Genomic DNA, 26,477 nt, shown 5'->3' on the forward strand with positions numbered 1-26,477 from the left:
TAGGTTGTTGAATTATATTTGGTAATATTTTGTTAAGGATTTTTGCATCTATATCATGAGGAATATTGGTCTATAGTTAACTTTCTTTATTACTGTTCTTTGTCTGGTTTTGGTATCAAAGGAATGCTAGCTTCATAAAATGAACTGGGAAGTGTTTCCTCCTCTTCTGTATTCTGGAAGAGATTATGTAGAATTGGGGCTAATTCTTCTTTAAACATTTGGTAAAATTCTCTTGTGAAGTCTTCTGGATCTGAATATTTTTTTGAGACTTTTAATAGTACAGGTTCAATTTCTTAACAGTTACAGGGCTATTTCAATTATTTGTTTCATATTGAGTGTATTGTAATTTATGGTTTTTAAGTACAGTAGTCCATTTCATGTAAATTGTCAAATGTACATACGTGTATTAGTTGTTCAAAGGTGTTCTTTTGAAATCTACAGGATTTTGTAATGATACTTCCTCTTTCCTATTCTTGGTAATTTGTCTTCTCTTTTTCCTTTTTTTCAATTGTGCTAGAGGTTTTTTCAATTGTATTTATCTTCTCAAAGAACCAGCTCTTTGTCTCATTACTTTTCTCCATTATTATTTTTGTTTTAAATTTATTATGCCCTTTGTACTTGCTTTCCTTCTGCTTGCTTTGGGCTTATTCTTGGTCTTCTTTTTATAGGTTGCCACAGTAGGAGCTAAGATTCTCATTTGCACGTGTTTCTCTCTTCTAATATATGATTTTAGTGCTATAAAATTTCCTCCCAGCACTGCTTTGGCTATATCCACCATTTTGATCTATTGCATTTTCATTTTCAGTTCATTTTTTTTTCCCCCTTGAGACTTCCTCTGTTCTATGGATTATTTAGAAGCATTTGGTACTTTCCTGGGTGTCCAGTGGTAAAGAATCTGCCTGACAATGCAGGGAATGTGGGTTCAGTCCCTGGTTAGGGAACTGAGATCCCACATGCCATGCGGCAACGAAGCCCATGTGCACCACAACTACTGAGCTTGCGTGCCTCAACTAGAGGAGAGAAAACCTGTGTGCCACAACTAGAGAGAAGCCCGAGAGCCGCAATGAAAGATCCCGCATGCCTCAACGAAGATCCTGCATGCTGCAACTAAGACCCGGCGCAGCCAAAAATAAATTAAATGAATAAATAAATAATAAATAGAAGCGTGCTGTTTGGTGTCCGAGTGTTTGGATATTTTCTTCTTATCTTTCTGTTAGTGATAAGAGAATACACTGTATATGATTTCAGTTCTTTCAAATTAGTTATTTTAGGGAATTCCCTGGCAGTCCAGTGGCTAGGACTCTGCGTTTCCACTGCAGGGGGCACGGGTTTGATCTCTGGTTGGGGAACTGAGATCCTGCAAGCCACGCAATGCGGCAAAAAACCACCACCAACAACAACATCAAATTAGTTATTTTATGGACCCAGATGTTGCCCATCTTGGTATATGTACTGGAAAAGAATGTGTATACTGCTGATGTTGATTGGAGTGTTCTATAAATGTCAATTAAATTCTGTTGGTTAATTGAATTGCTGTGTTCTTACTTATTCTTGCTGATTTGTTTTCTATCTAGCTGGTCTGTCAGTTGTTGAGAGAGGGGATATTGAAGTCTTTATGTGGATTTGTCTGTTTTTCCTTTTAGTTCTGTCAGTTTTTGCTTCACATATTTTTGCAGCTTTGTTTAGTGCATACACATTTAAGATTGCTACATCTTCTTGGTGGATTGATCCTTTTATCATTATATTATGCTCCTCTATGTTTCTGGTCATTTTCTTTATTCTGAATCTACTTTCTCTAACATTAATATAGCCACTTTTGCTTTCTTTTGATAAATGTTTTCATGATATCTTTTCCTACCCTTTTACCTTCAGCCTGCCTATGTCATATTTGAAGTGAGATTCTCATAGATTGCATGTTTTCAATTCACTCTGTCAGTCTATCTTTTAATTGGCATATTTAGGCCATTTACATTTAATATAATTATGACTATGTTAAGGCTTAAGTCTGCCATATAATTTTTTGTTTTATATTTGTTCTTTCTGTTTTTTATTGTTTTGTGTTCTTTTTAAAAATTAATTAATTAAATTTATTTATTTATTTTTGGCTGTGTTGGGTCTTTGTTGCTGCGCGCAGGCTTTCTCTAGTTGTGGTGAGCAGGGGCTACTGTTCGTTGTGGTGCACAGGTTTCTCATTGCGGTGGCTTCTCGTTGCGGAGCATGGGCTCTAGGCATGTGGGCTTCAGTAGTTGTAGCATGTGGGCTTCAGTAGTTCTGGCTGGCGGGCTCTAGAGTGCAGGCTCAGTAGTTGTGGCACACAGGCTTAGTTGCTCCACGGCATGTGGAATCTTCCCAGACCAGGGATCGAACCCGTGTCCCCTGCATTGGCAGGCGGATTCTTAACCACTGCGCCACCCAGGGAAGTCCCTTGTGTTCTTTTTCTTTCCTTTCTGTGGGTTAGTTTATATTTTGATTTATCTGTTGTGTTTTTGAGTGTATCTCTTTGTGCTTTGCTCCAAGAAGATTTGCATTCTCCTCTGATGTGAGACAGGGGTTGCTAACAGGTTGGGACACTCCAGCCGGCATCCAAGTTCTTTCCCTGAATGTGTTAACCCCTGGTTCCAGCCCCTCACTTTCTGGGTGGGGTGGGGGGGCTCACAGTGGTGACCGGATCTCAGTGGTGGCATTTGCATTTGTCAGCAGGACTCAGTGCTGTCTCCGTGTTTGCTGTTGATCTCTGCTCAGATTTTCAAGCTACTTTTGCTTGTTTGGGGGAGACCAAGGGGGATGGGTGGGGGAACCTACTTAATTCTGTTACTTGGAAAAAAATAATCTGGAGACAGAAGAAGTGTGTTTGTTGTGCTTCATCCAGTTTCCATGCTGTAGCAGCAGACTCCTCAGACCATCTTGTTTACCATGTTTTTGCTGGAATGCTGGTTCCTTGAGGTTCCAATAAATTCCAGTACTGTCTATATTCTCTCTTGTTCGAAATAGCTGCTGTTGATGCAAACTTGTGTATATAGAATGGATAAAGAACAAGGTCCTACTGTATAGCACAGGGAACTATGTTCAATATCCTGGGATAAACCATTGGAAAAGAAGATGAAAAAGCATATATTGAATATATATGTATAACTGGGTCACTTTGCTGTACAGCAGGAATTAACAACATTGTAAATCAACTATACTTCAATAAAATTTTTTAAAAATAGCCGCTATAGGGCTTCCCTGGTGGCGCAGTGGTTGAGAGTCCGCCTGCCGATGCAGGAGACGCGGGTTCGTGCCCTGGTCCAGGAACGTCCCACATGCCGCGGAGCGGCTGGGCCCGTGAGCCATGGCTGCTGAGCCTGCGCGTCCGGAGCCTGTGCTCCGCAATGGGAGAGGCCACAACAGTGAGAGGTGCGCGTGCTGCAAAAAAAAAAAAAAAAAAAAACATAGCTGCTATTAATGTCTCTGTTTTTCTAATCTCTCTATAAGTGGGGAGAGAGTGGAGAGTAATTATGAGACTGTATTCCTAGTTTTGTTTGTTTGTTTGTTTGGGGTTTTTTTGACCGATATGTCTCTCCATTTTCTCCTTAGGGCAGAGAAGACTGAAGTTCTGAGCGAAGACCTTCTTCAGGTAAGGTTGTCGCTGGCCTGTAGCTCATAGGTGCCAAAGACACGTATTCCCTTTCACAGCCGAGCCCTTCCTGATGGTGTTCAAGCTGCTCCGCTGCTGCTCATCTGCTCTGTTTAGAGACACATCCTTTATGGTAGCCCCTTGCCTTGTGGACACCGGTCCGGGTGAGGTTTCTCAGGAGACGTTTGAAGGCGTTTGATTGCATGGTTAGCAGAGAGTCACTGCGTCTGTGATTCCCCTCCTTTTCTCCTGCATTGGATGTTGTCTCTGCAGAAACCTGAGTCAGTCTTGTCCCTTGATTGTCCAGACCCCGTGACCCCACTTCTGACCTCCCCTCACCCAGAAGCCCCACCCACTGCTCTGTCCACAGGTGGAGAAGCGGCTGGAGCTGGTGAAGCAGGTCTCCCACAGCACACACAAGAAGCTCACGGCATGTCTGCAGGGCCAGCAAGGGGCGGAGGCCGACAAGCGCTCGGTAAGTGCCCTCCCAGCCCTGGGGGATGTGAAACTCGCCTGCTGACGGACCAGGCGGTGTCTGAGAATTGTCTTGTGGTGTGGCAGTGCCTCGTACCTCGCCGTGCCCTTTAACCTGCCTGAAGCATCCCCTACCCTCACCAGGCAAGATCTGGTCCCCATCCTTGTCTTCCCCAGACAGGGGCAACGCCTGAGGAGAGCAGGGGCGTGCTGAGATCCCACTGTTAGGGAGGCCGTCACCTTTCTCTTACCCCAGCTGCTTGTTCATAGCTTCCATTTGCCTCCGTAGTATCTTAAGATCACATGCAAGATAATTACAGGGCTTCCCTGGTGGCGCAGTGGTTGAGAGTCCGCCTGCCGATGCAGGGGACACGGGTTCGTGCCCCGGTCCGGGAAGATCCCACATGCCACGGAGCGGCTGGGCCCGTGAGCCATGGCCGCCGAGCCTGCGCGTAAGATAATTACACTGTGGTTTTGGAGGTTACAGGTCTATAAAGGCCTATCTATAAAGGCTCTTATGAAAATTGTTTTTGCTGTAATGAAGCCATAAAGAGAACCTGCTACGTGGAAGTGCTCCAGGGTCTTTCTCTAGAAGGGCATTAGTACTAAAGTTCCTGCATCGTGTGACTTCACCGAATGAGTCCTTGGGGTGAACAGTCGTGAAGATTCTCTTCCCTTTGACCCCTCCACCCACCGCAAGTCCACCAGAGATGAAAAGCTCTTCTTAGCTGTGCGCTTGGCTTTGTTACAGGGGAGATGCAATCTGGGGGGTTTCTTTCCTCCTTGAGTTTATGATCGACGTGTTTGGTGTCTGTTTGATTTTCTCTGGCCTGGAGTTCTTGTTCACTTCTCTTCCCGGTGGTCGCCCCGAGCCCCCCAGGTTCTACTGGTCTCGCTTGTATAAGTGATCATGGCATGTGCCCTGATCCTTCCACCATCTCACGCTGCAGGACCAGAACGGCTCCGCTTGCTCTATCCATCATTCCATTTTCTCTTCCCAGCCCTGGTTTCTTCTTTCTTAATATTCCCAGCAGGAATCACTCACGTGTGGTAGAAATTAAATGTTTACAGCTTTGGAAAGTGTCTGTGGAAATAATTCTGTGTCAGGACTTTCAGCAAGGGGAGCCTGACAGTCTAAAGGCAGAGTTTGCAGTACTGCTTTCGACATGAAACCCTTTCATCAAGCAAACACGTATATGGGACTCCAGAAGCTGGTCCGTGTGTGGGGCCTGTAGCCAGGCCTGCCTGTGACCCACTTCCGTCCTTTTGTTCCAGAAAGCACAGTTTTTAAGACAAGCGGTCAAGGGACTTCGCTGGCGGTCCAGTGGTTAAGACTCCGCGCTTCCACTGCAGGGCGTACAGCTTCGGTCCCTGGTCGGGGAACCAAGATCCCGCATGTCTCTCGGCCAAAGATAAAGTAAAATAAAATAACTGGCCAACAGGAATGTATATTTTGGTATCAAGAGTAGCATCTGACTGTGGGCACCAGAGTCTTGAAACTGACCTTTGGTGTTGGTAGGTTGATGACTGCTAGCTTTATTTCTCGAGGATAAGGTCAAGTTCCCCAGATTTATAAGCTTTTAGTTGGATTGAGGGTCTTGCGAATTATATAGGAGGCTTTTGGCTCTCCAGGTTTTCTAAAATCTCATGATCGATAGCAAACTTGGGATATGGCAAGTCCGACAGGTCAGAGGACGATTGGCCCTGAGAAGGCAGCTGGTTACTCACGCTTCCCCAGAGGAGGGGGCACGCGGGCCGCGTGGGGAGCACCGGGATGGCAGGAGGCGCAGGCCATGCTGGTGCAGTGATTACCGTACGAACTGGACAGCTCTTCAGTGGACCTGGAAGAAGTCTGCAGTGGAAATAAGCTCAGGCATGTACAGATCAGTGATTTCCCTGCACAGATGACAGGTGCTTGATTTTGTCCATGATTTCTTTTTTTTTTTTCAGATTTTTTTGATGTGGACCATTTTTAAAGTCTTTGTTGAATACGTTACACTATTGCTTCTGTTTTACGTTTTGGTGTTTTGGGCCGTGAGGCACTTGGGATCCTAGCTCCCCGACCAGGGATCAAACCCCCTACGTTGGAAGGCGAAGTCTTAACCACTGGACTGCCAGGGAAGTCCCTGCCCATGATTTCTTGAGCTGAGCAGTCTTTCCTTATTCTCATCTGACTGAATAAATGATCAAACTGAAAGGAAATTCAAAGTGACCTTTAAGGACAAGCTAAAGGTGACAGCACTGACACTGATAAAAGTGCTTTTAGGTTAGGGTGCGCGATGTGTGGATTTTCCAGAGACGGGAAGGCGTTTGGCATTTTTGAGCAACGTGAAGGTGGCCCGAGTGACTAGAGGTTAAGGAATGACAAGGAGAGGGTGTGAGATGGGATGGCAGGGCACCCGGTCTCACCATGGTCAGCATCGGGGCTTTCCCCCCGAGATCCGTGGGAGGCCAGCGTGTTATTCAGAAGTAACATGATGAGATTTGTTGGTGATTGTGTGATGAACGGATAAATGGAGTGGGGCTATGGTGGAAGTCAGGATCCATTTAGACAGGTAGGGGCGCAGTCAAGGTGGGACGTGATGGGGTCAGTGAAGATGGAGAGAGGTCGGAGATGTGATGGATGTTGGACGTAGGGTACCAGGACTTGGCAATTGAATGGATGTGGAGGTACGAGGAAGGGAGAGGGGTTTCCAGGTCCCTGGCTTGAGGACTTGTTGAATCCGTGGGAGTTCATGAGATCACCCAGGGAGAAAATACAGGTGAGAAGACAAGGGGCCTTGAATCAAGACCCCCCAGGAACTATAGCATTGGAAGCTCTCACAGGAGGAGGACCTGGCAGAGAAGCGTTGGTACCGTTAATCCACCCACTTGCTCATATCTACATCCCAGGCATCATCCTTTATCCTTACTTTTCACTCTTTCCCCGCGTGCATTTCAGTAAGTCCTGCTGGCTCTTCCTCCAAAGAAGCTCCATTTGCTTTAACGTTCATCAGCCCGGTCCACGCACCAGTCATCTGTTGCCTGAACACAGCAGTGTTCCCTTCGGGGTCTCTGCTCTCCACTCCGACCCCCGCCCCCAGCCCCTTCATCATCTGGTCTCTACAACTGCCTGAGTGAGTGTTTAAAATGAAATCAGATGCTTCAGTCCCACCAAAGGATTCCCACTGTAGCACAAAATCCCAGCTTCTTAGCTTGGCCCTTGGTCCCTAATGGTACATCTTCCACCTGCATCTCTGAGCTCAGCTCTTGCCCCCGCCCACTGTCCTCCTCTGCCCCCATCATCATCCTCCAACTGCACTGACCTGTGATTGAACTTGCCTTGTTCATATCCATGCGGAGCCTTCATGTGGGATCTACCCTCCACGTGGAATATTCTTACCCAGCATTTCAGGCCAGCAACTTCCTTTTATTTTATTTTAATTTTATTTAAGTATAGTTGATTTACGATGTATTGATTTCTGCCGTACAGCAGAGTGATTCAGTTATACACGTATATACATTCTTCTTCATATTTTTTTCCATTATGGTTTATCACAGGATATTGGATATAGTTCCCTGTGCTCTACAGTAGGACCTTGTTGTTTATCCATCCTGTATATAATAGTTTGCATCTGCTAACCCCAACCTCCCAATCCATCCCTCCCACTTGGCAACCACAAGTCTGTTCCCTGTGTGAGTCTGTTTCTGTTTCGTAGATAAGTTCATTTGTGTCCTATTTTAGATTCCACATGTAAGTGATATCATATGGTATTTGTCTTTCTCTGACTTACTTCACTTAGTATGACAATCTCTAGGTCCATCCGTGTTGCTGGAAATGGCATGATTTCCTTCTTTTTACAGCTGCATAGTATTCCATTGTGTGTGTGTGTGTGTGTGTGTGTGTGTGTGTGTGTGTGTGTATACCAGACCTTCTTTATCCATGCATCTGTGGATGGACATTTAGGTTGTTTCCATGTCTTCGCTGTTGTGAATAGTCACACCGGCAACTTCTTACTGTTTGATTCTCAGTTCAGATGTCACCGTCTTGTTGCAGCTTCTCTTACCACCTGACGTGTGTGCTCCCTCCCTCCCCCAGTCACATCCCCCTATTGCATATTCTTCATAGCATGTGTTATCCTCTAAAATTAGCCTGCTCATTCATTTGCTCCTGTGTCTGTTCCCATCACCAATATGTGAGCTACGCGGGAGCAGGGATCTTGTCTTCCCATCATGGCTGCATTCTCAATGCCTAGAACGGGGCCTGCCACATGTAGGCAGCGCTAAAAATAGACGTGTCACGACTGGATGGCCCATGCCTGTTTTAGGCACAGAACCTGCCCAGCGCATCGCGCCAGTTTGACTCGTTCCTATGCTTTACGGAAGCAATTTAGCGTGATGGCTCCTAGTTTAAGTGCTGGGATCTGACCCTCCAAGGTGGATGCCCAGCTCTGCTGCTTCCTAATTTTGCCTGACAGTGGGCAAGTCAATTACCTCTATATGCTTTGGTTTCTTGCCTTGGAAAATAGTAATAACAATGAATTCCTACCCAGTAGGGTTTGAGAGTTAAGTGAGGTAATAAACGTAAATGCCTAGCACGGTGCTTGACATGAATACATAGTAAAGGAATAGAAACGTCTGCTGTAATTGGGGCCCCGCCGTGAGTCCAAAATCACCCCTGAGAACTGCTGAGCCCCGAGGAGCAAATCTGCCTGGATTCGCGGACAGTGGACAGCAGTTTTCAGAGATGGAGGGGCGTGTGTGCGTGTGTGTATGTTTAGGAAACAGAGTGGATATTAGAATAAGACTTTTTGTCTCTGAGTCATCCTACAAACTGTGCTGCTGATGCCTAAGATAATTTTAGAGAGAACACTCATCTCAGACAAGTCAGATCGACTACTTCCAAACCCTGGAACGTTCTGTCTCCCCTTCCCTCAACTCTTAAGGATCTCTCGGCACACTAGAATCAGGGAAATGTGTATTTTAATAGCTTCTCTTTGACCCGGAAAACCACTGGTCAGGGTGAAGCTCGCTAAGTAAGGTCTCTTTCCCTGGGCGCTAATGGTCCCCGGAATAGTGGGTGATGCTCTCAGCCTAGACCCTCGTCTGCAAGAGAAACACATTTTGGCAGGTTTTCTGGACAGGTGGGCAATTGAATCCTTCAGAGATTCAATATCCTTCTACGTGAAGCGGGGGTGAGCAGAGTGTGGAGGAGAGAGCAAATGATACCTCAGTCACGGGTAGGCATTAGGTCAAATAAATCAGCACAGTACCCCGCGTCTACCGAGCCCTCAGCTTTTCCTTTGTCTCAGAGCATTTCTTTAGAAATATAAATAATTTGTAGTCTGTAGTGCGTTGCAGTCCATTAACTTCCTCTCTTCGCCTGCCTTTGATTATAGATTTTCACTATCCCCTTTTTGACGTGCAAGTATGTCACCTTAATCCATTTCTTCCTTCCTTTTTTTCCTTTGGTAGCTTCCTTCTAATTGCTTGATTCTTTTCTTTTTTTTTCCTTTTCCTTTTCTTAATTTCTTGACTCTTAAAAGCATCGACACAAGCAAAGACTCACCGCTAATTGAGGTTTCACCCCATTAACACCTGTGCCCTCGGAAGCCAAGCGCTCACATCACCCTCAGTGTCTCCCCTGCAGTGAATGCTGTCTTAGGAGCCTCACCTGGGCCACAAGCACGGGCCCTAGCTTGTGGCCTATATCCCCTTACACCATCACTACAGGACTTGTTTAAATCCATGTTGTCATCTTCATTCAATGATCTGTGTAGCCATTTCAAAAAAAAGGCTGAGGCAGCTCTCTATGTCTTGATAGGAAATTACATGAATGATACCTCTACCTGAAAAGGAAAGCAAAGTGTAGAGGGGGTTATATCATGTGTTAACAGTTGTGAGGGAAAATGTGTCCACTAAAAATGGACAAATGGGGCTTCCATCGTGGTCCGGTGGTTAAAACTCCTAGCTCCCAATGCAGGGGGCCCAGGTTGCATCCCTGGTCAGGGAACGAGATCCCACATGCCGCAACTGAAGATCCCGTGTGCTGCAACTAAGACCCGGCACAGCCAAATAAATAAATAAATAATTTTAGAAAGTAGACACACACTCACATATACAATTGTATCTTCTTAGCATATTTATGGAAGGATACCTAGAAAACTGATCACTGGCATGGTTTCTGGAGAGGGGAACCCAGTGGCTGAGGGCTAAGGATGGGAGAAGACTTTCTGCTGTAAACCCTCCAGCACCTTTTGAGTTTTATACCATTTGCTCTTCAAAAATGAATTCATTTGAGATAGAGAAAGAGAGAAAGCTTATTCTCCATGTGAAAATCTTAGCAATTAACGTGCAGTTGAAACAGGAATAGCTTTCTCGTCCTGTGGTCCTTCGTCACTTAAAGTGGCTCTCTTTGCCACCTAAAAGCATCTCATAATCATCGGTGAGGATGTTGAGTGACTGGAAATGACTAGAAGATAAAGTTGGCCCCCTGCTTGGGAGAAGGGCCCCTCCAATCCTACCATTTCCAACTGGCTTTTCCTGTGTGAATCTGGAAACCAGACACCTGGCTGTCCCCTCACCACCTCCCTCCAAGACCGATGGCTTTGTGGTCCTCAGGGCTGTTCTTGTGCTTGACCTACAGTCTGCTAGGCATCCCGGGCGTGGTCTTCTGCTCCACTCACTGCCAGGACTAATCGGACTGATCTTTTTCATTTGGAAAAACTCCACTCACTGGTAGATATATTCTCCAAAGGATGCCAACTTCCAGGCCATGAGAAATTGCCTGTCATCTGCTGTAGGCAAGATCCTCCCTTGCCTTGCTTCCTTGTCAAATTCTGAAGAAGGACTCAGAAGGGGCTTCAGTCCTGCCGGAAAGGCAGGTGGGTCATGGGTCTCTGGATCCTCAGCATAAAGAAAATGGTCTTGTGTGGCTGTACTCTCTGACATTCGGGATTGGGGGGAGCGTCTTCAGTGGTTGTGATTCAGATATTTTAGGAGCTTGCAGATTGAACACCTTTCTTTAAACCCAAACCTCAGCACTCTCGATGTTTTGGGCTGGATAATTCTTTGTTTCAGGGGGCTGCCGGGGGGACAAGAATTACCCCTGGTCAAGAACTCTAATACCTTAATCCATCCTTTTTCTCTGAGCGTGACAAATGTTATACCTGCACAACTCCTTTTCTTTTTTAACCATTTTAGACATTTTTCTAAAATGTGCTTTCAGTAACTTTTTTTTGAAAGGTGAGGGTGGGAGCAGATGCTCTCCGAAGATACTGTTCCTCTGCCTTTAATTAAGTCTCTGGAAACCTGGACCTAATAGCTTTGTAGGACAGCTAGAAAGTGGTGTTTACATTTGGATATATTAGTACTTCGTTGCCTGGTCTCGTTTTTACCAAGAACAATGTCCCATTTTATGTGAAGTGACGGGGTAGCAAGATTATTCCTCGAGTGAAAGGGATCAGACCTCTGTGGAGTGGACGTGTCTAAGGGCAGGGAGGGGGGTATATTTTAGACACGTTGAGGACACCTGGTGTCCTGGGCTCCCCTCCACCTGGACTAACCCCAGGAACCCTAGGAACTTCCATACCACTCTTGGGGGTTGGTCTACCTCCTGTGACCTTCCCCGGAGATACCTAGAGCCCATGGGTCTCCTGGGGATGTTCAAAGCAGATTCCTAAAACTCCACCTCCAGCTTGGTGCTGCTCTCAAGTCATCCAGTTGCCTGTCTCAGGACTGAGTTCTTTTAATCCAATCATGTTGTTCTTAAACAGGCCCTCAGTGGTCCCCAAGTGCCCCTAGAAGGAAACCCCAGTGCCTGCCTCTGGTTGACGAGGCCCCGCACCATCCCGCCTCCGCCCCCTCCCCCAACCTCTCCCCCATCACACACTGTGCTCCAGCCACGCTGGTCTGCTGGGGATGCAGAGCCAGCTGAGCTGGCTAGGTAGCCCACCTCCGGGCCTTTGCACCTGCAGTTCCTCTGCTCGGAATGTTCTTTCCCAGGTCATCTGGAGGTATGGCTGACTTTCTCTCCCGTCAGGTTGCTTCTTAAATGCCCCCCCTCGGCGGGGGGAGGGGAACAGTCTTTTCTCCTCACCGCCCCCTCCCCACAGCTGCCCACTCTGCCCATCGTCCTGCTTTCTGCCGTTCCCATGACGCTTCCCACTCTCGAAAGGGTCTCCTTCAAAGTGTCTGTGTTTAGTGTCTGTCTCCCTGCCCTGGGATATAAGTTCCATGAGAGCAGTGTCTGGTCTCGGTCACCATGGGCGTGGTACCCAGATAGGCACACCATTCATGCTGGGGAGTAAGCGAGTTACAGCCGAGGGTCTCTGGGTGCTAAGACAGGAGATTCTGGGCTGGGAGGGGCTCCATCACTTTCTGTTTGAAGAGCTGCCTGTGTGGCAGTGTGGACCGGAAGACCCGAGGATATCTACCTGTTCTTTTTTAAATTTTTTGGCCGCGCTGTGCGGCATGTGGGATCTTAGTACCCTGACCAGGGATCGAACCCGTGTCCCCTGGAGTGGAAGCACGGAGTCTTAACCACTGGACCGCCAGGGAATTCCTGGATATCTAGCTGTTCTTACCTTGCTATTCTCCGTGTGTGCTGGGTGGTTCCAGCTCAGGAAGGAGAGGGCTTGTTGACACTTAAGGAGGGAAGGTGGATTATGCTGTGGTCCTCCTGCCTGCCCACCTCCCTCCCTCCTTCTTTCCGTCCCTCCCTCCCTCTCTTCCCACGTAACATAAAGCTTACCACTTTAGCTATTTTAAAGAGTACAATTCAGTGGCGTTTAGTAGAGTCACAATATTGTGCAACTACCACCATGATCTACTTCCAGAACATTTCCATCACCCCGAAAGGAAATCCCATACTCATTAGTCAGTCGTTCCCCTTTCCCCCTCCCCCCAGCTCTTGGCAACCACGAATCTACCTTCTGTCCCTGTGGATTTGTTTATTCTGGATATCTTATATAAATAGAACTGTATGTTATGTGCACATTTGTGCCTGGTTTACCTCACTTATTGTGATGCCTGCAGGGTTCACCCGTGTTGTAATCTGTGTCAGGGGTTCGTTCCGTGTTTATGGCTGCATAATATTCCGTTGCGTGGATAGACCACATTGTGTTTATTCCCTCATCCGTTGATGGGCGTTTCTGCTGTCTCCACCTTTTGGCTATTGTGAATTGGGCTGCCCTTTGCATCATGCACATGTTTCTGTTCAGCCATCTGTTTCAAATTATTTTGAGTACATGCCCCAGAGTGGAATCGCTGGGCCATATGGTAATTTTGTTTAACTTCTTGAAATGCTGCCAAGCTTTTCTACAGTGCTGGACCATTGTACATCTCTACTGGCAAAGCATGAAGGTTCCAATATCTCCACACGCTCACCAATATTTATTTTTTGTATTTAAAAAATAAATTGTTAATATTATGAGAGCCATCTTCATGGGTGTGAGGTGGTATCTAATTGCAGCTTTGATTTGGGTTTCCTTAATGACTAATGATGTTAAGCATCTTTTCATGTGCTTATTGGCCATTTTATGTCTTCTTTGTGGAGTATACCTTATTTTGATGATGATTTTGTTTGCATTGTAATTCTGTGTGAACATTTTTCTCTCTTCCTTGACCATAAGCTGACTTATTTCTAAAATGGGGCTAATATACTTCTTGAGACAGATGATTTTTAGAAATTAAGGCATGGCTCGAATCTTCAGCATAAGTTTGAAATCTTCTCTTTTTTCCCTGCTGCTATGCTACTTTATTTTAAAACGCAGCATGTAGGGAATTCCCTGACAGTCCAGTGGTTAGGACTTCATGCTTTCACTGCCATGGTCCAGGTTCAATCCCTGGTTGGGGAACTAAATTCCCACAAGCTGCACAGCGCAGCCAGAAAATGAAATGAAATGAAAAAATGAAAATTAAATTAAATTAAATTAAAAATGCAGCATGTAAACCTTAGCCTTATTTTCCAACTTAGCAAATTTAATCGTTTGAATTTTCTGAATTTTGACATCTCTGAGTCTAACCCAGCATTGTATCCTCTGAATTTTTAGGTTTTATTCATATTTTAAAGTCAGTTTGTTTCTTAGCTAATGTAACATCTAGGCAAGTATTTGACTTCTTGCTATTTTAGTGTAAGTGGGTGACTGTTGAAGTAGTTTTCATGACCACGTTTTCTTCCTTTTCAGAAAAAGTTGCCTTTGACCACACTGGCTCAGTGTCTGGTGGAAGGATCAGCTCTCCTGGGAGATGACACGCTTCTTGGGTAAGGCAATTCCATGTATGGGTTTGTGCTAAATCTAGGTGAGTCCCCATCCTTACAAGGGGACTGACAGTCCTCACGGAGATAGTGATGTGGTCTGGCTGGAGACTGGACGGGGAAGAAGGAAAGGTTGCCGGTGAGAAATTGAGGCCCCAGGTCCAGGAGTCATAGTGTCTGCGCAGGCAGCAGCTCCCAAGGGGAGAAGTTAACATGAAACTGTTGGGACTTCCCTGGCGGTCCAGTGGTTAGGACTCTGCACTTCCACTGAAGGGGACACGGGTTCCATCCCTGGTAGGGGAACTAAGATCCTGCATCCCGCATGCCGGTAGGGGGCGGGGAAGGCTGTTGAAGGACACTTGAAATCCCTTGGGCTTCAGCAGAAGCAAATACGAAATCTCTCCGTGTCAGATGTCAGAACTTATAGGATTCCCAGAAGAGCAACCCTTGCTGATTTCGAGCTCACAATAAAAACAAACTAAATATAGAATCATCATGAGAGGCGATCAGTATGCACAGTCTGTGGGAGAATCAGACCCTAAAAATGAAAAATAATGGACAACCTGAAAGGAGATGGACAGTAATTATGTTTAAAATGAAATTTAAAAATTTAATAAAGACAAAACACAGTAGGGGTGAAAAAAGAAGAGGCAGAATCAGACAAAAACCAAATAGAACTTTTAAGAATTCAAATAATATTTAGTATAATTCAAAAACTTACTTGAGAGAAACTGGAGGTTGCACACAGATATGGAAATTGGTGAACTTAAAGAGGTCTGGAGTTTAGAATTTACAGAATAAAGTCCAAGAGGTAAGGATGCAGGCAGCATTAAATGGAGAGACTCAGATGGCAGGATGTAAAGATACAGCATTATGTGTAGCAGTCGCTCCTGAAGAAGAAAATAGAAGGGGAAATTTATGGTTGAATTTTCCTTTTGTAGATTTGAATACAAACATGAGTGTTTAGATTTAAGAAACACCAAAAGTCCTGATTGAGATCAACCGAAAGAAATCCATCCCTGGACACATCGTCCTAAAACTACACCCTATTAATAAAAAAGAACTTTAAAATCAACCAGAGAAAGAGATAATTGTGTATAAAAGAGCAATTAGAGTGATAACAGACTATTCAGGAGGCACAATAAATGCCAGGAAATAATGGAGGAGTGTCTTCAAGTAGTGAGTGAAAATATATCTAGATTCAGTGATAGACTAAATCTTTATTCAGGAATAAGGGGAAAATAAACATATTTTCAGGCACAGATTTAGAGAAGTTACCGCTTGCATGTTCTCACTGAAAAACTAGTTAAGGATGTGTGAAGTAGATTATGTCCAGAAGAAAAGAGTGAAATGCAGGTAACAAGATAGCATTTTAAAAAAAAAGTGGTGGGACTTCCCTGGTGGTCCAGCGGTTAAGACTCCACCTTCCAGTGCAGGGGGCGTGGGTTCGATCCCTGGTCAGGGAGGTAAGATCCCATATGCCTCGCAGCCAAGAGATCAAAACATAAAACAGAAGCAATATTGTAACAGATTCAATAAAGACTTTAAACATGGTCCACATCAAAAAAAAAAAAATCTTAAAAAAAAAAAAAAAGTAGTGTGGGAATTCCCTGGCGGTCCAGTGGTTAGGACTCACTGCTTTTACTCTGAGGGCCCGGGTTCAGTCCCTGGTGGGGGAACTAAGATCCCGCAAGCTGTGCAGTGTGGCTATAAAAAAAAAAAAAAAGAAAAAAAAAAAAAGCTTTAAAAAAAAAATAGTGAATGTGGTGTAAGGGACGTTTTCTCTCTTCCCATCTTAGATTCCTTCACAGGGCCGTGCAAATTAAATTGACAAAAGACAGATTAATAAGAGAATAGCATACACATTTGATTAACGTGCAGTGCATACACATGGCAGAACTCGGTGATGAGTAACTCAAAGGGGTGGCTGGAACTTGGGCTTATATAGCATTTTAAACCAAAGAACACTGATTTTTAGAGAAGTGACAAACAAGACAGAGGAAAAAAAATGTTAGTTTCTATGGCAACAAATTGTAGGAAGGTAAGTATATGAGGGACTAGTAGAAGATAAGTGTTAGTTGGTAAGGTTTGTAATGTAGAGACCACTGGTGCCAAGGGTCTAGAATTATCTCTGGTGATTAACATCTATCTTTCCTGGTAGAGGGGGGAGGGGGACACCTTTACAAATTCATGTCCTGCTTTTAGGCAAATAGGGGAAGGGTGGAGAGCTTTTTTTGTGTCTGCTTCTTCTCCATTGCCTTCAGTTCAAACTAATCCTTATGCCACAGTGGCATACTTTGGGGAGGTGTATCCTGCTACCCTTCAGTGTAAAGAAATATAAATAAACATTGAATTAAGAAACAGCAATATAATAATAATCTGGGGGGCGGGGGGCAGTTAAAGCAAAGGAAAACTAAAATACTAGAAAATAATAATAGGGAGCTTTGCAAAGGGCATCAGTGTTTCAAGCTCTTGTATGAAAGGAGGATAAAGGTATTACATTTAAATTTAAAGTGAAGTGTGCATGTTAGAAAGGTAAGAACACAAGAAGACCACAAGAAGAAAAGTAATAGAACGTGTAACTTCAAAATTAGGTGGAGGATGGAGAGAGGAATAAACAAAATAGAAAAAAAAAGCCCACAGAACGGACTAAAAGAGAAAAAAAAGGGGCTTCCCTGGTGGCGCAGTGGTTGAGAGTCCGCCTGCCGATACAGGGGGCACGGGTTCGTGCCCTGGTCCGGGAAGATCCCACGTGCCGCGGAGCGGCTGGGCCCGTGAGCCATGGCTGCCGAGCCTGCGCGTCCGGGGCCTGTGCTCCGCAACGGGAGAGGCCACAACAGTGAGAGGCCCACGTACCGCAAAAAAAATTAAAAAAAGGGAAAAAAAAAGATCAGCACAGAAAAGCATAACAATAGAAAACAGAAAAATGAAGGTAATAGCAATTACTGCCTCTCTACCTGTAAATCGTACACAGCAAATGGAATAAACTCAACTGTTTATAATATACAGACTCTCAGGTGGGTAAACGTGGAATCCTGTTGTATCGATGTGTTCTTTCTGAGAGACTTGCCTGAAACGTAGTGACACAACAAGGTTGAAAGTAAGGGATGGAGGACACCAGGTAAAGATGCCAGAGTGAACACACACATCTCATTTTTGTTCCCTTCCAAAACGGACTATAATGCAGGGGGTTTTTTTCTGAAAAGACATAAACCCACAAAGGCAGGAGAAAACAGGAGAGAAGACAAGAGGGTTTTGTGAGCTGTAAAGCATATGATTGACTGGGACCTGACTTAGCAAGTCCCAGAAAGCTGACTCTCAAGCCAGAAGTAGGATGTGCAGAGAGCTGAGATGTTCATACCATGAAATGCTGAGAAGGCTCAGGAATTGGCGGCCCCAGGGATCTCAGGAACAGTGGGTCGTTGGAGGCGGGTGGTGAGGAAAATCACAAATGGGGCTTGAAAGCTAGTCAGGTGCTATTTGGATCACTCAGACCCAGCTCTTATCCTCACCGCTGGGAGACCCTCATCCCCTTGCCCCCAAGCCCAGCAAACGTCTGGAGCTTCATCTCTGGGGGGGGGTAAAGCGGAGCATCCCGAGGCTGGGGGCACCGGGCACAGTGGAGTGTAGGGGTAGCAGTCAGTAAGGTACTTAGACTCTCGAGAGATAAGAGAAGATGAAATAAAAAACAGGACGTTAATTAAGAAATACAAGAAAGAAATATTCAGAGATCAAAAGCAAACTCATAGAAATGAAAAATATGACCTTCTCAGTAGGTTTGGAAGATAAAGTTGAAATCATCCAGAAAAGAGAGCAAAAGACAAGGACACGGAAAATAGAGAAGTTAGAAGAATAGAGGGCCAATCTAGGAAGTCTTAGGCCTGAATAACAGGAATTGCAAGAAGAAGAGAGGAAGAAATCATAATTATAGTTTAAAAAATAATCCAGGGGGGCTTCCCTGGTGGCGCAGTGGTTGAGAGTCCGCCTGCCGCTGCAGGGGACACAGGTTTGTGCCCCGGTCCGGGAAGATCCCACATGCCGTGGAGCGGCTGGGCCCATGAGCCATGGCCACTGGGCCTGCGCGTCCGGAGCCTGTGCTCCGCAACGGGAGAGGCCACAACAGTGAGAGGGCCGCGTACTGCAAAAAATAATAATAATAAAAAAAAAAATTTAAAAAAAGTAATCCAAAGATATTTTCCAGAAGTGAAGAATGTGAGTTTCTATATTGAAAGGGCCCACCGATCTCCTAATACAATAGGAAAAATTAAACCTATGCCAGGACTCACCAGTAGTGAGTACTAGTGACAAATAAAAGATTCTACACCTTCTAGAGAAAACATTGTCATATACGAGGGGTCAGGAATCTGAATTCTTCCGGCCTTACCAAAAGCAATAGTGGAAGCCGGAAGATTATTATTATTTTTTTAAATAAATTGATTGATTGATTGATTGGCTGTGTTGGGTCTTCGTTGCTGCACGCGGGCTTTCTCTAGTTGCGGTGAGCGGGGGCTACTCTTCGTTGCGGTGTGCGGGCTTCTCATTGCGGTGGCTTCTCTTGTTGTGGAGCACGGGCTGTAGGCGCACAGGCTTCAGTAGTTGTGGCGTGCAGGCTCAGTGGTTGTGGCTCACGGGCTCTAGAGCGCAGGCTCAGTAGTTGTGGAGCATGGGCTTAGTTGCTCTGCAGCATGTGGGATCTTCCCGGACCAGGGCTTGAACCCGTGTCCCCTGCATTGGCAGGTGGATTCTCAACCACTGAGCCGTCTGGGAAGCCCGAAGCTAGAAGGTTATTGAACAATGCCTTCAAAATTCTGGGGGAATAGGAAGCATAGAATATAGTCTCCTGTCTAACTTTCATTTAGCCTGAGGGTAAAGAGAAGTTGTGACATGCAGGGTCTCAGAAAATGGACTTCCCACACACTTTCTCAGAAAGCCGAAGTGTGGTGGGCCCACAGTGAGGCAGTGTCCGAGACAGGCAGGGGTAGGGGAGTAGGAAACAGGATCTCCAGCCCAGGACAGGGAGAGAGAGAATCCAGCAAATGGTGAAGGGGGATTTCAGGAAGACCGCCGTGCCTGGAGAGAGAAGGAAAAGTCGGTGCAGATGGACACGGGATTGAGCCGTGGTCCTGGAAGATCCCACATGCCGCGGAGCAACTAAACCCATGCGCCACAACTACTGAGCCTGCACTCTAGAGCCTGTGAGCCACAACTTCTGAGCCCACGTGCCACAACTACTGAAGCCCACGTGCCTAGAACCCGTGCTCTGCAACAAGAGAAGCCACCGCAATGAGAAACCCGCGCACCACAACGAAGAGTAGCCCCCGCTCACTGCAACTAGAGAAAGCCCACGCGCAGCAACGAAGACCCAACGCGGCCAAAAATAAAAATTAATTAATTAATTAAAAAAATATATACGGACAGGAAAAGTACATACTAACCTTAGAGTAGTATTACCTCTTTCCATACGTTTGTTAATTTGTAAAAACTTTTTACATGAGTTTCAGGTAACATGGTACCGTGAAAAGGGAGGGCTGCTTGTGTGCCCTTCAGGGGAAATGAACATCTTTGAAATATTGTATTCTCCCGTCTAGGAATATGGCATAACTTTCTACTCATTCAGGTCTTATGTAATTCGCTCATTATTAATAAACTTTTACATGGTTTTCCATTCCATTTTTTCACTGGAAAATCGTCCGCTCATCCTGTATTAAATAAGCTTTCGTGGCTTGGGAGAAGGAGTTTTCTTTCTGTTAGAGCCTACTGACATTGAGGTTTTGGTATGTGTTTGAAGGTGTGTTAGTTTGTTGGCACATTGACTTCAGCTGTTTTCTCCAGTGGTCTCAGGAGGGAGAACATCTGGCTCTTTCTAGGCCTGTGGATTTGGCATGTGTGACTCTGTTCTCTCCACATCTCTCTTACTTTCCCCACAAATCCCCTTTTAGCCCAGGCACACAGTAGGTACTCAGCATCCTTTAGAAAGTAGGCAGTGTCAGAAATGAAACCACGTGCAGCAAGTTGGTCAGTGGGACGGCACAGCAGTCAACTACTTTATTAACGCCATCTCGTGAGTGTTTACCTGGCCGGGGGGTGATGGGTCACATCTTCCTCTACAGGGTACTCAGGATGGTTTTTCTTCCCTTCTGTCGCAGGAAGATGCTGAAACTCTGTGGCGAGGCGGAGGACAAGCTGGCCCAGGGGCTGATTCATTTCGAATTGCAAGTCGAGAGAGACGTGATCGAGCCCCTGTTCCTGCTGGCTGAGGTCAGAAGCAGGAGTGAGGCTGGGCCCGCGTGAGCGGGGAGGGCGGAGTGGTGGGCTCTGGGGTCCTTCTGCTCCGGGCTATTTCTACCCCTCACCCCACTCTGGGGCACAGTGTTTCACTGGGAATCGTTCCTACCCGACTGCCTGGGGTTCCCCAGCCTGCTAGCCCTTTGAGCTGCGGGCTCCCCCCTTCTCCCACCCACCCCCTCCTCTGCTGGCATCCCCATGGGTGAAGCTGCAAAGCTGGCGGCATCACCGCGTCCCCCGCAGGGTCTCCACCCCATCTCCACCCCTGGCCTCCACCCATCTCAAGTCTTCGGTGAAATGAGCAGTGGAATCTAAAATAGGACACAAATGAACATAACTACGAAACAGAAACAGACTCACAGACATAGAGAACAGACTTGTGGTTGCCAGGGGGGAGGGGAAGGGATGGATTGGGAAGTTTGGGATTAACAGATGCAAACTATTATGTATAGAATGGGTAAACAACAGGGTCCTACTGTACCGCACAGGGAACTATATTCAATATCCTGTGATAAACCATACTGGAAAAGAATATAAAAAAAGAATGTGTGTATATATATATATATATATATATATAAAAAACTGAATCACTTTGCTGTACAGCAGAAATTCACACAACACTGTAAATCAACTATACTTCAATTAAAAACTTAAAAAAAAAAATGAACAGCAGCCCCTACTCACAAGGGCTGGGGACCCGTGTCCAAGACACTCTCTAGGGCCCCCTCACTGTTTCTGTTTACATAGGGCCCTTCTCTTTCTACTTTGAAGGACACTAAAGAAAACTGTTTTCTTAAGATGAAGCCTTAATGCCTATGTGACAGTTTTGCCAGCTTCAACCAAGTGAAATTTTATCAAGAAAGAAAATCACTGGGGGATGTTATTTGTCCTGAAGCCTGGACCTACTCCCAGTTCCCTTTAATTGATCCTACAAGCCTCCACGGTGCCGTAGGGATGGAGATGTTCCACGTCTGCACTGTTCGGTGGCCACTAACCACCTGTGACTACAGAGCTCTTGAAATGTGTTTAGTGCAACGAAGGAACTAAATTTTTAATTCTGTTTTTGTTCTCTTGAATTTATGTATTTTTTTTTTGGCCGCGCCCAGCGGCATGGGGGATCTTGGTTCCCCGACCGGGGATTGAACCTGCGCCCCCTGCAGTGGAAGCGTGGAGTCTTAACCACGGGACTGCTAGGGAAGTCCATGTTCCTTTGTATTTGAAATGGCATAGCCACAGGTGGCTCAAGGCTACCGTATCGGGCAGCCTTGCCCTGGACCGTGTCTGGTTTCCTTTCTAGACCACTCCCAGCACCTCCCCATCCCCTGGTGCAATTTCTGGGACAGATGAATGGGTAAGTAATTACCAAAGTGCTTAGAAGTATTCAAGGAGAACGTTCTAGATATGGTGCTTTGATATGGACCAGCCCTCGACTTCTCAGATGCCGTCCTGGTACAGCCTAGACCATTCCTGAGAGGCCCTCTTACTCTCTAGAAAGGTGCTCTGGGGTCCCAGCCAAAGCCACCAGCGAACTCAAGGGGACAGGTCTGAGCTGCGTGCTGAGACTCGCTTTGCGTCTGGGCTCCGCGACGACCCCGGTGCCTGGGGACAATTGTCTGTCTTCCTACTGGAAGTCAGTGCCCTACTCATCGATGCTTGGAAGAGTGAATACAGAGCACCTTGTACAACACTGGACCATCCTCGCATTTTTTCCTTTTAAATTCTCACATCCTGCCCCACTTTTGCCGGGCCTGCAAGCGACATCCTGCACTGGAATATTCACTTAAGTGACCTTTAGAAATAAAAGAGCGTCCACACACAGCCACCGTGGGAGAACTTATCCCTCAGTGAAGCCGTGGCGATGTTTCTTCACTATTTACTTTAGAAAAAAAACCTCCCTTCTATAGGAATATATCCTAATTGCATTCCGCATAGCATCTCAGGCCTCCTGAGGCCAGGTCTCCTCCTCCAGCTGTCTGTGTCGAATTAGGTCTGTGTGTCAGATCTACCTGCCTTTCTTCCCATGTCTGGCCCTTACGCAAGCAGAGAGATGTTTTTGCCGGCTGGGTGAGAGCGGGAGTGAGGCGGGCAGAAGCGAGCCGGGCGACCCAGGGTCTCTGAGATGGTCTGGCTTGACTCGGGACCTGACAGATTCCAGTGAAGAAAGAGCAGAGTTTAGCTCAGGAAAGGGAACCAAGAATTTCCTCTGAAAATGAGGATGGGGAGACCTCGAGCAAACTTGTTGGGAAGATATCATTAATTCTGTAAGAATCTGTCTTTTCTCGCAGACATAGAAAACAAACTTATGGTTTACCAAAGGGGAAAGGGAAGGGAGGGATAAATTAGGAGTTGGGAATTAGCAGGTACACACTACCATATATAAAATAGATAACCAAGAAGGCCCCACTGTATAGCACAGGGAACTCTATTCCGTATCTTGTAATAACCTATAATGGAAAAGAACCTGAAAAAGAATAGATATATATGTATAACCGAATCAATTTGCTGTACACCTGAAACATTTTAAATCAACTATACTTCAATTTAAAAACATTAAAAAAAAAATCTGTCTTGGGCTTCAAATCAACTGGTTTTTTTTTTCTCTCCTGTACCCACAGGTGGAAATCCCAAATATCCAGAAACAGAGGAAACATCTAGCAAAGCTGGTGCTGGACATGGACTCTTCACGAACGAGGTGTGCTGGGATTTCTTTGCTTTCATTTCTGCTGCTTTGAAGGAGCTGTGATCACGTTTGAGGGGTAGGGTTTTGTGTGTGAGCGTTTTCATTCATCGAATGTTTCTTGCACCCACCGGTGTCAGGCGCTGGAGGTCCCGGGACCACGCTCTCATGGAGGCTACAGCCTGGTCTGGGAGTTAGATCTAGGCAAGAGAACACCCACGTGAGGCTGTTTCAGAAGCCGTAAGTCCTATGAAGAAGGGAGCACAGGGTAATTTTGGCAGGAGATGTGGAGAAGCGGGCTGCAGCATTAGATAGGGTGAAGGAGAGAAGGCTTCTTTGAGGCGATGACACTTGATCTCATAAGAAGGAGGCAACCGTGCAAAGATCTGGTGCAGAACTGCCCGTGACAGCAGGAAGAACAGATGCAAAGGTCCTGCGATGGGAATGAGGTTGACGTATTCAGGACACAGAATGAAGACCAGCGTGGCAGGGGTGGAAGGGACAAAGTGGGGAGTGGTAGGGACAGAGATCAGAGAGGCAGGTAGCGTGATGTGTCGTCCTGTTTACCCTGAGAGGAGTGTTTCTGATTCTGGGGACCTGGTCTCCTTTTCCTGCAGTCGATGGTGTGACTGTGTCTTCTGCAGCCATTCTGTAACCCTGAGACCATCATGGGAGAAGTGCAGTTCCAACAGTGCTGCCCTTCCCCTGCTCCCTCCTCCAGAATCTACCAGGAGATTCCCATCCAGCAGGGGCATGCCATGGCCCTGCAGTGGCTTTGACTGTGGCCGTCATCAGTCATGGTTGTGTGTAAATGCCTTTTTATTTCTTCCAGTGGCATGTGTGCGTACGTGTGCACATTGAAACAGTGCAGACTCGTGAATAATAATACGGAAGGAACGTTTTGGTTCCACCTTTGGTCCTTTGTAGGTCAAGTTTAAGAATCTCCGCATCTTATTTTAATTTTCTTGAGAAAAACAAAGACAAAACTGGAAATACTTTGGCTGGGAGCTATAGGATAACGAGTCCCAAACCAGGAGTGAATGATGAGGTCCAAGATGCAGGTTGCCTGTTCTCTAGACCTGCGACCTTGGTCAAGTCACTGAACCTTCCAGAATAGTAGTCTCCTCACCTGTGCACAGACAGTAGCAACATTTGCAGTATTTGTGGGCCGACCTGGGAGGTTGTTTGGAGTGTCGGATGAGATCCTGTTTGTCACAGCACTTCCCAAGAGCTTTCCAAAAGGAAGCTGCTACTATAACTAGTTGAGGCACCAGAATTCTGCATTTGGATCAACAGAACGTATAGCACAGTCCCCCAAGACCAGAAATAAATCAGGCTAGATTAGCAGAGAAACAGAGTTTCTTTCTTCTTCTTTTTTATTGCAGTATAGTTGATTTACAGTGTTTTGGGTGTACAGCAAAGTAATTCAATTAAACATTTATATCTATCTATCATCTACTTTTTTCAGATTCTTTTCCATTATAGTTTATTACAAGATACTGAACATAGTTCCCTGTGCTCTACATTAGGTCCATGTTGTTTATCTACCGTATATATCGTAGTGTGTATCTGTCAGCGTTTCTTTAATTCACTTAGTGTTTCCCAGTCCACCTGAATGATCTTTGACATCTGTGCCAACACACCTTGTGAAATGTCGGTACATTTTTTCAAAATGAGTCTATTTAAAAGAGAAATCTTAACAGCACTACCATAAAGTGAAAGGCAGTGCCCTTAGCTACAAGTATCAGGTAAATGTACAAGTGGACAGGATGAAAGTAGTGCCCGTGCTGTTAAATTTTAGGTCCCGTTGCCTGTGGAAGGCTGTGATCCTGAAGTCTCCAGTTGCTGAAAAGGGAAGAGGAGGAAGAATTAGAAAGTGATTGAAGTTACTCTGACCCAGATCTGAGGCCCTCCCCCTAGGGCCCTTGGAGGAACAGGGAGAAGGTTGCGTCAGGCATAGTGGTGTGGTACGACTTCCTGCAGTGTCCGTGTGCCACGTAAAATGCGTCCTGTAGCCCCAGTGTTCAAGTCCCACATCCCGGCGTCACGTAAGATGATGGCGGGTATGCTGCTTGTTCCACCGTCCGGGGGACGGTGGACACCGGGCTCCTGGGTTTGCAGAGTCACTTCCTTCTGCGAGGACCTGGGTTTTAGCTCTGAGATCTCTTCTCTGCTTCTCTAAGGAACACCTTCATTCCCAGCCCAGAGCTTCTGCTCAGAGGGCTGGATGTTAGCATCAAAGCTTGTCATTGCCTTGTCCACTCACATATTTTCATTCAGCCCCCCTTAGGAGAGAGAGTTTCTCCCTGGTGACAGCCGCGGTCAACCTAGTTTTGTCTTATGTTTTTAATGGTGACACCAAGTGGTGCGGAGATTCTGAAACCACAGAGGAGTGTCATCGGGGACCTCTCTTCCATGATTTAACAAACTTCTTCATGTCTTCAGCTCATCCTCTCTTGTGTATTGGGATTTGGTAAGGAAATAATCTACTACCCCCTCCAAGTTTTTATGCTTCTAACCTTTAACTTAGACCCTTGACAACTTTGGTTGTTTCTGAAGCCAACTCAACCCAACTTCTTGCCTTTTCCTCTAACTCTTCCCCTGAGCCACTGTTTCCCAAGATGGAGCAGTGAGCGTAAGACCAGATACTGTGCTACTGAAATGCAAACGTCACCAGCTACTCTTGGAGAAGCAGTTGGGTTCTCACTGCCCCCACCTCTACCCCACCCCACTTCCCCATTTGGTCAGTCTGCATACATTAGGGTCTATTCCTTGTAGTATCCTCCTTCTGAGCCGGGACCTCAAAAAGTGGAGGATGCTAAAGGCAGGGGAGTGGAGAAGACTGGGCTGAAGATGATGAAACAATAAGATGAAACAATAAATGTCCCACTAAAGCAACTTTCCTGTTTCCTTCCAAAACTTCTTCCGGACTCCCTGTCACCCTGAACTGATCTTGAGTTTGCCTGCTATACCCTTCTCCTGGTCTCTGAAACATCTTACCCTTATTTCTGGCCTTTTTCTTTCCATTAGCCTTTCCTTAAAGCTTGTACTCTGTCTTCACCATCCCCAAATCGTAGACTGATGGCATCTTTCCCAGAGAATGATGGGGTCGCCTCAGCTACCTTAGTGGGAAGAAATGAACTTTCTTCTCTTCAAACTTCAAAGCTCAAACTCTCCTTGGACAAGAA

General features: G+C 45.9%; 1 protein-coding gene across 4 annotated transcripts in view; it reads left to right on the plus strand.

Annotated features, from left to right (window-relative positions):
• The window catches only part of ARHGAP44 (Rho GTPase activating protein 44), a 141,218-nt gene that overhangs the window by 65,153 nt on the left and 49,588 nt on the right, over positions 1-26,477 (plus strand). For all 4 annotated transcript variants that reach the window (XM_033422839.2, XM_033422840.2, XM_033422841.2 and 1 more), the window contains 5 exons: positions 3,577-3,616; positions 3,987-4,091; positions 14,257-14,333; positions 20,474-20,585; positions 23,228-23,304. In XM_033422839.2, coding sequence (XP_033278730.1) covers positions 3,577-3,616; positions 3,987-4,091; positions 14,257-14,333; positions 20,474-20,585; positions 23,228-23,304 — 411 coding nt within the window. The remainder of the gene's footprint in view (positions 1-3,576; positions 3,617-3,986; positions 4,092-14,256; positions 14,334-20,473; positions 20,586-23,227; positions 23,305-26,477) is intronic.

Source organism: Orcinus orca, chromosome 19 (genome assembly GCF_937001465.1).
Source record: "Orcinus orca chromosome 19, mOrcOrc1.1, whole genome shotgun sequence".
NCBI lineage: Eukaryota > Metazoa > Chordata > Mammalia > Artiodactyla > Delphinidae > Orcinus > Orcinus orca.